Consider the following 15150-nt stretch of genomic DNA (forward strand, 5'->3'; position numbering starts at 1 on the left):
CAAAAGGGACCAACTTTATTTTGAGCGTAACTTGCTTAAATTTAATGCTAGAAACTTTTCGTAAAAACATAAATAAAGCTTTTTTTAAACACTTTAAAAAAGTTAAAATGGGTTTTCCCCAAAAAGTGCTTAATTTTTTGGATATTTCACGTCGAAATATTCTATTTGAAATTTGGTGAATATGAATCTATATTTCATTGGCTATAACTCTGATTCTACGAGATGCAGAGACCTAACGCGTACACCATTTTTTTTTTACTTTTTTATAGGCTATATTTTTGCTAAGAACGGTTTTTTCGACAAAATACTTACTTTTTGAGTTATTTGCGAAAAACCGTCTAAAAATGTGGTTATTTTGTTGAAAAATGAACATATTTACTCGCAAATAACTCGAAAAGTGTTGACTTGGCGAAAAAGTTCTATAGAACAAAAGTTACTTAAAATTAGTCAGTTTACCCATTTCCGGAGTTGTTTTGGACATATATTTTTTCACCCCCAAGAGGGGGTGAAAGTCACCCCCAGGGCAAAAGCACACGTCGGCACAATATCACTTTTTTTCTTTGACATGTAAGCTATGCGTATGCCAAATTTCATGTCAATCCAAGCGGTTCTTTAAAATTTAGAGCAAAAACCGTGAAAGAATGGACTATATTTTTCGAAGTTTTATCGATCCTAACTCGCATGCAAATGAGCCTTAGGAGGTCTCATTTTAAAGTTTAATTAATAAGCTTCCAAATGCTAAATTACCTTATCTTCATTTGTTTTAAAGTTATACCTGCTTGAAGTTATAATTTTCTTAAAAAAATTATACATTCATTTGTTTACAAGGGTTTCAAGCAAATTTGGGCTATAAGCATTTATACTTTAATTAACAATAATGATAGAAGAACTCAAAAGGAACAATTTGAGCTTACGAAAATGTTCGTAAATTTATTTTTGGCCAAAATATCGATATCTTAATGGCGCGCTATGAGGCGCAAGATCGGCTCACAGTCAAATAAGTATCTTTCGACGCTTTATCGATCTTAGCTCGGCTCCTACTCTTGCAAATGAGCTTGTCAAGGTGTCATTTTAAAGCTCAATTAGACTTCCAAACAAATTTTGTCAAATTACTTTATATTCATTTGTTTTAAAGTTATACTCGTTTAAAGTTATAATTTTCTTAAAGATTTGTACATTGATTTGTTTATAAGGATTTTTAGTAAAGAGCAATAAACATTTATACTTTAATTACCATTAATATAGAAAAACTCAAAAGGAATATTTTGAACTTAGGAAACTCTTCGTAGGTTTATTTTTGGCCAAGATATCGATAATTTAATAGTAAGCTCTGAGGCTCAAGATCGGCTCATAGTCAAGTAATATCACGGTAAAGACACCGATCGATTGCTTTCGTGTTACACTAATTTGCTTAGAAGGCCTTGCCTATTCTTAACATGTCTATTACCAACTTATTACTCTTATTACCTAACCAATTCTGTCTATTTGTAACAACAAAGTCATTATTTCTTAATAGTGTAATGTAATATTGATTTGTTGCAATAATGAATAATTTAACTAATATAAAATTGTGTATTATGTCAAAAAAATATCAACATCGAAGTATCTTCTACTGAAAACGGTTGTGCACGTATAATTGAAGCAGATATAAAAATATGCAGATATGCAAAATATATATGTAATATCTCGATGTTAAAATAGCTGAAATTCTCTGTATATCTCGATGCAGATTCATGAAAGAAAATGTTTGTAAAAAAGTATTAATAAATAATATCAACTTACTTTTTAGTTATATTTCTGAAATATTAGAATCTTCAAAAGTGAAAAACGAAGATAACATATATAATATATTGTTATGATCTGCTTTCTCTTACTTTTATAATAATTAGTATTTATTTAATTAATTAGTCAATTGTCGCAAATCATACAAAAAATTTAAAAAAAATTTCAGGGTGCCTTTTATCTTAGGTTATACTTATCCTTTCTCGTGGTTTCAGTATCTCTTAGTTGATCCTTATCGGGATAAAATAGGAAAAGGAAATAAATAGAAATACCATAAATAAGCACATACAAATATCTTTTATTATCAAAAGCAATACTCTGGAAATTTATTAATTAAATCCTGTGGGCATAACTGTCCCAATGAAATTCTTACCACATAAATTAATTTTAATTTAACAAATTTATCGGTTTGTTCTTGATAACATTGATAAAACAAACTAAACAAACAAATTTAGGTATTCGCAAAACTACTTATACTTCCTATTAAATTCTTCAAATATTGGAATCTTAGCTCATATGCTTTTACTCAAAAAAAAATTAACTTCTGAACATAAAGAAAATTTATCACATAAATTATTGACTGACATTTTGATTCACACAAAATGATGTCTCCTCTTGACCCAAACAGCTTTGACCTGATTATGTTAGGCTACCCATCAAAGCCCTCTCCGTTCTCAGCATCAATCCAACAGCGTACTAGCAACTAATTCTCCAAAACACGAGCCAGGCCTCTTTTGACCAGTACTAGTTAAAAAGACTCCAAAATTCTCTCTTCTCTTTCTCACAATAATATTCTCTCCCTTGGGCTTTACATAATCAAAGAGGTATTTTTTCTCAATTTAATCTGTCTCTCGTTCCACTTTTCAGCTACACTCTTCACAATCTAACAACCACTGGTACTTGCTTCTGAACCGTTCACGAAAACTTTGACTGCTCTTCTCCGATGCCGGTCACATAATAATCTCCTTTTCCAAACTATCTGGACATTCAACCTTCTCTCATACCCATTCCACTTTTTTCATTCGAAAAACCCATGCATCCTTCAAAACAATTACTTCTACTCATGATAATTACTTTTCGGGAAATCTAAAAATTTACTTGGGGCTTAAACAAAGAGCCTTAAAATTCCAACTTTCTCTACCTTATTTTCCTAAATATAATAATTACCTGTGGCTTTTGGCCTCGCTCGTAACAAAGCAACCGTTTTAAAATTATAATCCCGAAATAAATTGTCTATTCACATCATTTTATTTACTAATGTCTTTAATTCTTCAGGGAAAAACTCATTAAGGATAAACCCACTGCTTAAAAGTAAACTTCTAATAAATAGTTACAAATCAATATACAGGGTGTATCAAATTTATGTGCCCGCGTTATATTAAAAAAAATGTTATTCTATCTTTGATTGACAAAATGATACACAATAATATATACATAGAAATTAAAATTTGCATCGAGGAGTTAGCGCGTGAACCTTTACGCTGTGAGCCGATCATGCGCCATTAAAATATCGATATCTTGGCCAAAAATAAACTTAAATATTCAGAAGCTCAAATTGTTAATTTTGAGTTCTTTTATCATTATTGTTAATTAAGGTAAAAATGTTTATAGCTCAAATTTGCTTGAAACCCTTATAAACAAATTAATGTACAATTTTTTAAGAAAATTATATCTTCAATGGGGTATAACTTTAAAACAAATGAAGATAAAGTAATTTAACAAACTTTGTTAGGAAGAATATTAATTAATCTTTAAAATGAAACCTTCTAAGGCTCATTTTCATGCCTAGAAGCCGAGTTACGATCGATAAAGCATCGAAAAATACTTATTTTGCATTGTGCACTAATTTCACATTATCTTGAGTTCTAATTATTGGATTTAAGTTTCGTAAACGTTTTTTCTTCGTTTTTTTTAAGGAACAAATTTTATTAGACACATTTTTTTATCTCTTTTAGTTTATGAGCCAGAGCCTTATAAACAATTAAATTATTTATAAAAAATTTTTGACCACTCGGATCGAAATCCACCCTCGAAATTCGTAATCAGCAGCCAAAACTCCATATGAAACCGTTGAGTTTGTCCATCAGAATTGAAAAGGACACGGTGACCTCTATTTGGCACCTAGACTATTAGCTAGATCTCTGCTTTTACTGGGTCTACAGACTTTATACATACACCATTTTTTTTACTTTTTTAAAAGCTGTGTTTTTACTAACACTATTTTGGATAAAATACTTTTTGGGTTATTTGCGAAACACCTTCTAAAACGTGTTGTTTTTTGATGAAAAATAAACATATTCACTAGCAAGTAACTGTTATTGTATTGACTTAGTGAAAAAACTGTATAGAACAAAAGTTATTTAGAATTAGTTAGTTTGTCCACTTCCGGACTTATTTTGAACGTGTATTTTTCAACCCACGAGAAGGGGTGAAACTCATTCCCGGAGAAAAAGCACACATCGGCATAATATCACTTTAGTTCTTTGACATGTTAGCTGCGTGTATACCAAATAGCATGTCAATCGAAGCGGTTCTTTAAAATTCGGAGGTTTTACAATATTTTACCGTGAGTGAATAGACTATGGTACAATACAATGTTTTTGCGTGATGTCTCTAAATTCAATACAAAATCGGTGCTATATAATAATTATTAATTTATCAATTTTCAATTCCTCGTGGACTACCAAAGTAAAATTTTGTAAACGAAAATAAAATTATCTACAAATTAAAACTGTTATTAGCCCACGAACATTAATTATGAATACCTACTAATGAGAAGCGTGTCTCATATAATTGATCGAACAACACTGGTATAATTCCGTCAAAATTAACTTTAAAAACACTTTATAAATTCAAGTTCATGAACGTAATTACAACAGATGCATTAGTCTCTCATATCAATAAGGTAATGACAAACATGCACTTTTCTATTTTGTTAGTTGTTCTAAGTATCTGCCCGCTGGAAGTGTTTTTGGAAAAACTCAACCGAGCTGAAGAACTGGTAGGTACAACATTAATTTTTTGTCTTTTTAACTATTCATTCATTCATTCATTCACTAATCATTACAATCCCTATAGACCGGTCTGTATCGTCGCTCCGGCTAGCGAAAGTATTCCGATTTTTTTGCACAAAGTTACTCAAATTATACATTCACCGGCACAAAAAAATGGGCACCCCAAAAAATAGGTCATTTTAATGTCTTGTATTTCCTAAACCTGATGTCCGATTTAAGTAATTTTTTTAATATGTTATAGCCTTATTCTTTAACAATATCGCTGTAATAATATTGTTGCTAGACAGGTACATTGCCATTGTATACAGGGTGTACGAATCAAACTGTGTTTTTTTCCCAAATTTTGGAACACGCTGTGGAATGTTCTAGATTTTATAAAATACTGAAATTAAAACCCAACTATAGCCTCAGGTTTTCTTAACATTCTGTTTTTAAAGTTATACTTCTTTAGGCGCGATTGAGATTGAGGGTGAATTTATATTGATCTGCGCGCATGCGCACACCGACAGTTTGGTATTAGTATTTATAGGGGCTCTGATTGGGTGTTGAAATGATCTGTCAATAATTGTTCAATATGGAGGTTATTGGTAAACAAAAATGTTGTATAATATATTAGTTTTTATTGTTGTCTGGACAGAAATAAAATCAAATTTATAATTATAGTGACTTTTTAAATAGTTTTGAAAAGCCACAGCTACGTAATTCTAAATTTTTCAGTTGTATTCCAAAAAAAATTATCTTCATACCTATTTGGAAAATGTAAAAAAAATAATCTACTTACCTAGTACTTGCTATGCTATACCCCTAGTAGGCAATGCTTTAATTTACATAATCTGATTACGAACAAACTTTCTACCAATTTTCATCTAATGTATCGTTTTCTTACTCTATATATTGTTGTATTTTAATTCGACAAAAATCAAACTAATAAAAATTCATATAAACAAAATGTCAAAAAGTTGTTCAGTTTGTGTATATTCCCACAAGACGTATACGCGAAGTTGGTGCAGTTTGAAATCTCTCCGACTCTCGTACGGCGGGATACATGGGAAGTAGGTTCAAGCCCAATGCAAGTTATGTCATTTTTTTATTTTTTTTTTTTTTATAGATTTTATGATTGTAAGTATATTATTATATAATTTTTTTCAGAAAATACGTATTTAATTAAAATTTTTGGCAACAATTATTGTTCAGAAATCATTTGTGGCATTTTTCAATGTGTTTGTGTGTGTTTTATTGTTTTATTTTTTTAATTTTTGGTATTGTTTTAATCAAAAATTTTTGGAAAGTAGTAGAGAAACTGTTTAAAGTATATTGATTTCGTTGAAATCATATAATAGAAGTATAACTTCTTACGTGCGTACAAAGTACACACATTCTTTTTTTAAACGCTTTTATTTAGTTCAATAGTTTGCGTCAAATTTTTAGACGTTAATTTGACTGCGTTCTCTCCAATGCAAATGAATGAAAATTTGCAGACATATACATTCGCGAGAACTATACACGAATAGTCGATAAAAACAATTTTTTTATGTTTAGTAATTGTTTAAATAAAAAAAAAACGAATTTAATGGAAAATGCTTAAATTCTCTTGTTTTTTACAATGTAAAAATTTTAAACTTTTACGGATTGTAGCTAATGATATGAAGTATACATAATTTCACATTTTACGTTAATTGCTTACGTTATGCTTCATAAATAAACAATAAAGTTTCAAATTTTTTGCCGATTCCGACTATTTTTCATATTAGTATATCATATGTTTTATACATATTTTAATAAACATGACGATATATTTTAATGTTTGAAAAGTGTAAGACTAAAAAGTAAAAAATAAAAAAATATGAAAAAAAAATTTTTAAGAAACGCTTTTCTTTAGTTACGAGTGTGTAACGAGTTAAGCGATGGACTACCCCAGCTAATTGAAATAATATTCGAAAATATTACTTCAACCAACCAAGATAGCCATCGTTACACCCTTAGCTTAGCTCAGTCACTCAGGTGTGTGTTCGTCTTGTCCTAACCTCAGATATGAACTATGAAAATTGGAATGGAAGCAAACAAAACAATAATTTTAACTAATCATGTTTATTGTTCATAAAGATATAATAAATAAAATGACTTAGTAAATTGCATTAACAAACATATTCAAATTCTTGCCAAAAACTAACAATTCTGGATTATACTTATGGCTTTTGGTAGCTGATGGTATCTTCTTGATGTCGAATGGTACTGCTGTTGTAGACTTCTCGTAGGCCTGGACGGATCTTCGGCCCAAGGCCCCTGCAGCTAGAGGTGGTGGTTGTGCAGTCTACATGTCATGGTCTCATGTTGTCAGCCATCTGGTGCATCGCCGGCGATGGGCTTCATACTCCCGAAAGGAGAAAGTAGATTTTATTCCCAAAAAACCCAAGAGATGATTTGATGGAACGAAAAATGATTTAATTTTGGAATTACATGCCTTTTTAAGGATTAATTTTTCCCTTCCAGTTTGTGTCTTCTGGTAGGGATGAAGTATGAAGTGACACTTTCATGACAGTGCGACATAGGTGGCGGGCATGTTCCGAATTGAGACAGATACTTACGGAGTAAGAATGTATACAGGGTACGTTCAGTATGTTGATTTAAATGAAAAGAGATATAGTAAATAGAAGATAATAAAAAAGGATAATAAAATGATAATCAAAGAGGATAATAAAAGAGCGCCAACCAATTTTTAAAGGGGGAAATGGGTAAACCAAATAGAAGAAGATAATTATTAATGAAATATTAAAGAAAATAAGGTAAAATAATTATTTAAAAATAAAATATCAAAGATGTGACGTTTGTAACGTTACAAGTGACTAAAATTAAAAATATAAAAAAGGTCAACTAAAAAGCAAAAAATAAAAAAAAAATTGAAAAAATCTAACACATTCGTCAAAGAAAAGCGTGGCGCGTCTTCATCGAATAAACGGTTTTCGCCCCACGCTTTTCCTTGACGAATGTGTTAGATTTTTTCAATTTTTTTTTTATTTTTTGCTTTTTAGTTGACTTTTTTTATATTTATAATTTTAGTCACTCGTAACTAGAGAAAAGCGTTTCTTAAAAAAATTTGTTCATATTTTTTTATTTATTCATTCGCTTATGTTAAATAATAAATAAAAAATATAAAAAAAAATTTTAAGAAACGCTTTTTTTTAGTTACTAATGAATAAAATTAAAAATATAAAAAAATCAACTAAAAAGCAAAAAATAAAAAAAAATTAAAAAATCTGACACATTCGTCAAAGAAAATCGTGGCGCGTGTTCATCGAATAAACGGTTTTCGCCCCACGCTTTTCTTTAACGAATGTGTTAGATTTTTTCAATTTTTTTTATTTTTTGCTTTTTAGTTGATTTTCTTATATTTTTAATTTTATTCACTCGTAACTAAAGAAAAGCGTTTCTTGAAAAATTTTTTTTGATATTTTTTTATTTTTTACTTTTTAGTCTTACACTTTTCAAACATTAAAATATATCGTCATGTTTATTAAAATATGTATATAACATATGATGTACAAACATGAAAAGTAGTCGGAATCGGCAAAAAATTTGAAGCTTTATTTTTTATTTATGAAGCATAACGTAAACAATTAACAGTAAAAGTGAAATTATGTATTGTTCATATCATTAGCTATACAATATGTAAAAGTTTCAAGTTTTACATTGTAAAAAACAAGAGAATTTAAGCGTTTTCCGTTAGAATCGTTTTTTTTTTATTTAAACAATTAATAAACATGAAAACATTTTTTTATTGACTATTCGTGTATTGTTCCCGCGAATGCATATGTCTGCAAATTTTCATTCATTTGCATTAAAGAAAAGTCAGTCAAATTAACGTCTAAAGATTTGACGCAAACTATTGAACTAAATAAAAGCGTTTAAAACGTCAGGCACTTTAACAACTACTCCTGTTTTTCGTCAATACAGGGTGTTTTTAAATAAGTTCGGCAAACTTTAAGGGGTAATTCTGTATGATAAAATAATGACAGTTTGCTTTATAAACGTATGCCCGCAAATGCTTCCTTTCCGAGATAGGGGGTGTTGAAATTGTTCTTACACACTGACGATTTATTTATTGCTCTAAAACGGTTTGTGATATGCAAATGAAATTTGGTAGATTTTAAGAGGTGGTTATTGCGCATTTTTTGGCATACAATTAAGAATTTTATATTCACCATTGGCGTGCATACAGGATATATCTAAAATGTTTATACCCGTATGCACGCCAATGGTGAATATAAAATTCTCAATTGTACGCCAAAAAATGCGCAATAACTACCTCTTAAAATCTACCAAATTTCATTTGCATATCACAAACCGTTTTAGAGCAATAAATAAATCGTCAGTTTGTAAGAACAATTTCAACACCCCCTATCTCGGAAATAAAGCATTTGCGGGCAAACTGTCATTATTTTATCATGCAAAATTACCCCTTAAAGTTTGCTGTACTTATTTAAAAACACTCTGTATTGACGAAAAACAGGGATAGTTGTTAAAGTGCCTAACTTTTTTATTATTCAATGTAAGCGAATGAATCAAAAAACAGAATGTTAAGAAAACCTGAGGCTATAGTGGGGTTTTAATTTCAGTATTTTATAAAAGCTAAAACATTCCACAGGGTGTTCCAAAGTTTGAGAAAAAAACACAGTTTGATTCGTACACCCTGTATACAATGACAATGTATGTGTCTAGCAACAATATTATTACAGCGATATTGTTAAAGAATAAGGCTATAACATATTAAAAGAAATAAAATCGGACATCACGTTTAGGAAATACAAGACATTAAAAATGACCCATATTTTGGGGTGCCCGTTTTTTGTGCCGGTGAGTGTAGCACTTCGAACTTCGAGCCAAGCAGGCTCATGGCCTGGTTTACAATCTGCCTCCATTCCTGTTTGTTTGTCGCTTTTTCTTTCCAATTGTTTACATTGAGATGCCTCAAGTCGTCATTAACTTCATGACTTCATCTGGTCCTACTTAGGTCTGCCATTTCTCTTTTTACCACCTATTGTATTGTTTAACAAGATTTTGGCATTCTAAGGCCGATGCCACATTTTGCGTTTTGACCGGATGCGGTGAGAACGCATCCGTTTCCAACGCAACCGGACCGACCTGTCACACTATGCGTTTAGTCTGGTGCAGTTTGTAAGCGCGTACCGATGATTCAAAACGCATCCGTTTCCAACGCAACCGGATCGATCTGTCACACTATGCGTTTTCACCGGATGCGGCGGAAACGCATCCGGTCAAAACGCATAATGTGGCATCGGCCTAACTTGAGCCATTATTTGGGCAGGTCCTAACTATCTACTTGTTTGTATTCTTACTACGGCAATTATATGAGGCTTACACAGTGCTGTTTTTGTAACAAGATAGGTTACGGTACGCAACGTTCCGGGGGTCTGGGGAGTGTTCATAAGGGGGTCCGCCCCCGTGAAAACTTTTTAGATTTTGCCTTAATAAGGGCGTTTTAAAGCTATTTGGAAACAAGGAAAAAATTCAGGAATTTGTTGTTTACAATTTTGTTGTTTTTTTTTTTATTTTTGTCCTAAGTGGTACTGGTACGGCGTACCGGCGCGTACCATCACAAAAACAGCACTGGCTTAAAGTATTTCTTCTAACTATATGTTTGCTCTTCGTATTCACTCATTGTTTATGATTTTTTCCAAATATTCGTTAAAGTATTTTTATTTCCGGTACTTGTAACATTTTAACATATTTTTTATATACAGGGTGTCCCAAAAGTAGTGGAACGGTCGAATATTTCGCGAACTAAACATCGGATCGAAAAACTGAAAAATACGTCTTCAATCATTTTCAAAAATCTATCCAATGACACCAAACACCAACCCCCACTACACCCCCTGGAGGTGGGGTGGAGGGTAACTTTAAAATCTCAAATGGAAAGCCCTAGTTTTTCTTGCAGATTTGGATTCGTTACGTAAAAGTAAGCAACTTTTATTCAAGACATTTTTTCGAACTGTGGATAGATGGCGCTATAATTGAGAAAAACAATTTATCCTGATGCCATAGGTAAATTATAGAAACGGTCTAATATCTCGAGAAATACACTTCCAAATGAGAAACCAAAAAAAAGGTTTTTAATACTTTTCGAAAACCTATTGAATAACACTAAACATGACCCTCCAACCCACCCCCTGGAAATGGGGTGGGGGGTAACTTTAAAATCTTAAATAGCAATCCCCACTTTTTATTACAGATTCGGATTCGTCATGAAAAATTAAGCAACATTTATTCGAAACATTTTTTAGAATTGTTGAAAGATGGCGCTTTAATTGGAAAAATACGATTTATTAGCGCCATCTATCAGCAATTTTAAAAAATGTTTCGAATAAATGTTGCTTAATTTTTCATGACGAATTCGAATCTGCAATAAAAAGTGGGAGTTGCTATTTAAGATTTAAAATTTACCCCCCACCCCGTCTCTAGGGGGTGGGTTGGAGGGTCATTTTTGGTGTTTATCGATAGGTTGTCGAAAAATATTAAAAACCTGTTTTTTTGGTTTTTATTTGGAAGTGTATTTCTCGAGATATTAGACCGTTTCTATAATTTACCTATGGTATCAGGATAAATCGTTTTTCCCAATTATAGCGCCATTTATCCACAGTTCGAAAAAATTTATTGAATAAAAGTTGCTTACTTTTACGTAACGAATCCAAATCTGCAAGAAAAACTAGGGGTTTCCATTTGAGATTTAAAAGTTACCCCCCCACCCCACCTCCAGGGGGTGTAGTGGGGGTTGGTGTTTGGTGTCGTTGGATAGATTTTTGAAGATAATTGAAAACGTATTTTTCAGTTTTTCGATCCGATGTTTAGTTCGCGAAATATTCGACCGTTCCACTACTTTTGGGACACCCTATATAAAATTGTTTATTTACAATCTACATCATTTCAGGAGTAATAAGTAAATGTGTTTTTGGGCATGAAGGAGAGACTTCCAGTGATGTCTCACATTATTCTATTTATGTTTCTTCTTCCTAAAGTGCCTATCCGTTCCGGATGTGGGCGATCATCATGGCTATCTTGACTTTGTTTACCGCAGCGCAGAACAGTTCAGTGGTAGTCGTGTTATACCACTTTCGTAAATTTTAAAGCCAAGAAATGCGTCTTCTTCCCGGTCCTCTTTTACCATTTACCTTACCTTGGAGAATCAGTTGGAGAAGGCCGTAACGCTCTTGATTTCTCATTATATGTCCTAGATATTCTAATTTTTTTGTTTTGATGATTATGAGAATTTCACACTCTTTCGCCATTCTACGCAGAACTTCCTTATTAGTAATTCGGTCAACCCAGGATATACGTAAGATGCGCCTATAAAACCACATTCAGAAAGCTTCGAGCCGATTCATAGATACAACAGTTAGTGTCCACGCTTCCATTGCGTAGAGCAGAACTGTGAATATGTAGCATTTCAACAAACGGTATTTTGTGTTTAATGATATGTCTTGACTGTTGAAAATGGGTCTCATTCTAACGTATGCTGCTCTCGCTTTTATTATTCGCTGTTTAATTTATGTCGACTGGTCCAATTGGCTATTTAAATTCGTGCCCAGATATGAACATATATTGCTTAACTCTTTCGATATTCTGTTGGTTGATTGTAAGTTGAGCGTTTAGTATTGGTTTTTTACTAATTGTCATAAATTTGGTCTTCTTTATATTTAGAGCTAGTCCGTATCTGTTGCTGACTGATTGTAATAAATGTTTCTGATAATTCTCAGATATTTGTTGTCAGTTCCAATTTCTTGCATTAGAGTTATTAATTTGTTATGTTTTACTCGGTCAAATGCTTTCTGGTAATCTATAAAGCATACGTATATATCACAATTTACATCCCTGCATCCCTGAAACAGCAAAAAGGGCTTCCCGTGTTGAAATGACCTTTAGAAATGTTTTAAATAAATGGCTCATAAGGCTTATAAATAGTCTTCGCACTTTCTCGAATTGAGTTTTTTTATTTTATGTTTATTTATGTTTAAGATTTAAGATAGGTCTTGAGGCCAGGTTCTATCTAGTCTCCTTGTGGCAGGGCCATTGTGGAATAATTTCCTTACTAACTGATTTTCATGGTGAATGGTACGCTCATTTTGTGACTCTGTGATTTCTTTTCTTATGAAAGGTATATTTAAGTCTTCATGAAGTGTTTGATTACTTACATACCATGGTGCATCCACTATTGATCTTAGAACTTTAGACTAAAATCTTTGGATTATATTCAGTAATGTTGACTTGCACAGCTTCATAAGCGTAATCCCTAGTACCCAAATAGGTTTGAGTATTGCTTTGTACAGAAGAATTTTTTTGAAGAAGAGTTTTGATCTGCGTCCAAGGAGCCAATACATTTGCCGGAATTTCAAGTCGAGCTGTTTTCAACAAGACCAAGTATGCAAAATTCGATTTAGTAGAACCGGACTTACAGCCATTTTTTCATAAGAAGGTTCCCACTCACCCCACCTCTTATTTGCAAAGGTAGACTTAAACTTGTGAAATAAAATATGCGCAGAATTTTATGAGGAATACGATGATTGGATTTCCAGTGCCCTTTGTTTAGGTAAATTTTGTAAAATTTTGATTTTTTTAATTTTTGATATTCAATTACGCCCTCTAGCGGTGGACCTACAATTATGAAAATAATTTCCAGGCTTTTCCCGAGGCAACTTTTGTTATTAATATTTTTTTCTCTAAGCTGTACTATAAACGGTTCCTGAGATATGGCCGAGAGCCATTCTTATTGGGACAACCGGTACATTGTTCAGCCTTCTGAATCTTGGCCTATATGTTGTTCATATCCATTATCTGTGTTTTCTTCATTGTCATTAATTTATAGACTCTTTTAGCAGACGTAGACTTTTTTATAGTTGTCTTCTATAGATGCGCATATACCTGAGTACGATACTGTATAACAATATATTTTGTTTCTGCAGATAAGGTCAGTTACCTCATTTGGTTATCCAATTGAATCCCACCAAATAGAAACCGAGGACAACTATATATTAACAGTATTCAGAATACCACATGGCCGAAATACCACAAGTGCCAACAATCTTCCGATTTTACTCACTCATGGAATGATGGGATCAGCAGAGAACTATCTTTGGTTAGGACCTGAAAGATCCTTGGCCTATATCTTAGCCGATAAGGGATACGATGTATGGTTAATGAATTGTAGAGGAACAGGTTATAGTAGACAACATAAAATTCTTAATTCAAACCAAAAAGAATTTTGGGATTTTTCGTAAGTTTCAATAGTTTTTTATACAGGGTGAGCCATCTATATCTTTGTTGTTAATTTGACCGATTTCAAGAGATCTACAAACAAAAGTTTTACATTATATCAAAAATTACACAGGTCTGCGACCAAAAAATTGTTTAAAATTTAATAAGTGATTTTCATTATGTTTTCAACACTGATGCCGGGAAAAATAATGAAAAAATTCCATCACGTACAGTTATTTCACAAAATGATAATAAAGAGTTATTAGGAGAAAGTTATTTTCATACTGTTTTCAACGCTGATTTCGGGAAAAATAGTGAAAACATTCTATCAAATACAGTTATTTCACAAAAATAAAGAGTAATTATGAGAAAGCAGCAGTATTTTGTATAATACTACGATCCTGGCACAACCGATCCCCATTCCATTCTTACAATTTGAGCTGAAGGATTTAGTAAGAGATCTAGGCCTTTCTAAAGGATTGGCAGAAGTTTTAGGATCTAGAATAAAAAATAAACATATTGCACCCTCAGTGCAAGACTGCAGTAAGTCAAAATAAGTAAGTTTCGAGATAAAGACGATTTTGTTTATTTTCGTGCTAATATCGGTGAAATAAGACACAAATTTTAAGAAAAATTAACATTTAATTATGATTTTGCATGCTTTTCAGCCTACATTACATTAACCAAAAATAGAAATTTAAATAGAATAATATTAACGCAAAAAAAATTAGGAATTTCAAAGTTACAACACTTTTGCACGGAAAAAATTGTTAATCACTACACATTTAGTATTAGAATTTCAAAGTTACAACAGTTTTGCACGGAGAAAATTGTAAAAGGCGTAGACACATTTATTTTACAGTAAAACCTGTGTTACCGGCCACCTGCCAACAACGGCCACCTGTACTAACGGCCAGTTTAAAAATTATCCAAACCAATTATGTGCAGTAAAACCTGTGTTAACGGCCACCTGTCAAAACCGGCCACCTGAACTAGCCGGCCAGCTTCAAAGTTCCCCAAACCAAAATTTTTGGACTATAAAACCTGGTATTAGCGGCCACCTTTTTATATCAACCAATAGTTCTGTCAT

At 32.1% G+C, this 15150-nt stretch overlaps 1 protein-coding gene across 1 annotated transcript in view; it reads left to right on the forward strand.

The window, feature by feature from the left end:
* Positions 1 to 4597: 4597 nt before the first annotated feature.
* The window catches only part of LOC114332822 (lipase 3-like), a 46746-nt gene continuing 36193 nt past the window's right edge, over positions 4598 to 15150 (forward strand). Inside the window, exons 1-2 of the mRNA XM_028282600.2 lie at positions 4598 to 4783; positions 13769 to 14079. Coding sequence (XP_028138401.1) covers positions 4643 to 4783; positions 13769 to 14079 — 452 coding nt within the window. The 5' untranslated portion in view covers positions 4598 to 4642. The remainder of the gene's footprint in view (positions 4784 to 13768; positions 14080 to 15150) is intronic.

Source organism: Diabrotica virgifera, chromosome 9 (assembly GCF_917563875.1).
Source record: "Diabrotica virgifera virgifera chromosome 9, PGI_DIABVI_V3a".
NCBI lineage: Eukaryota > Metazoa > Arthropoda > Insecta > Coleoptera > Chrysomelidae > Diabrotica > Diabrotica virgifera.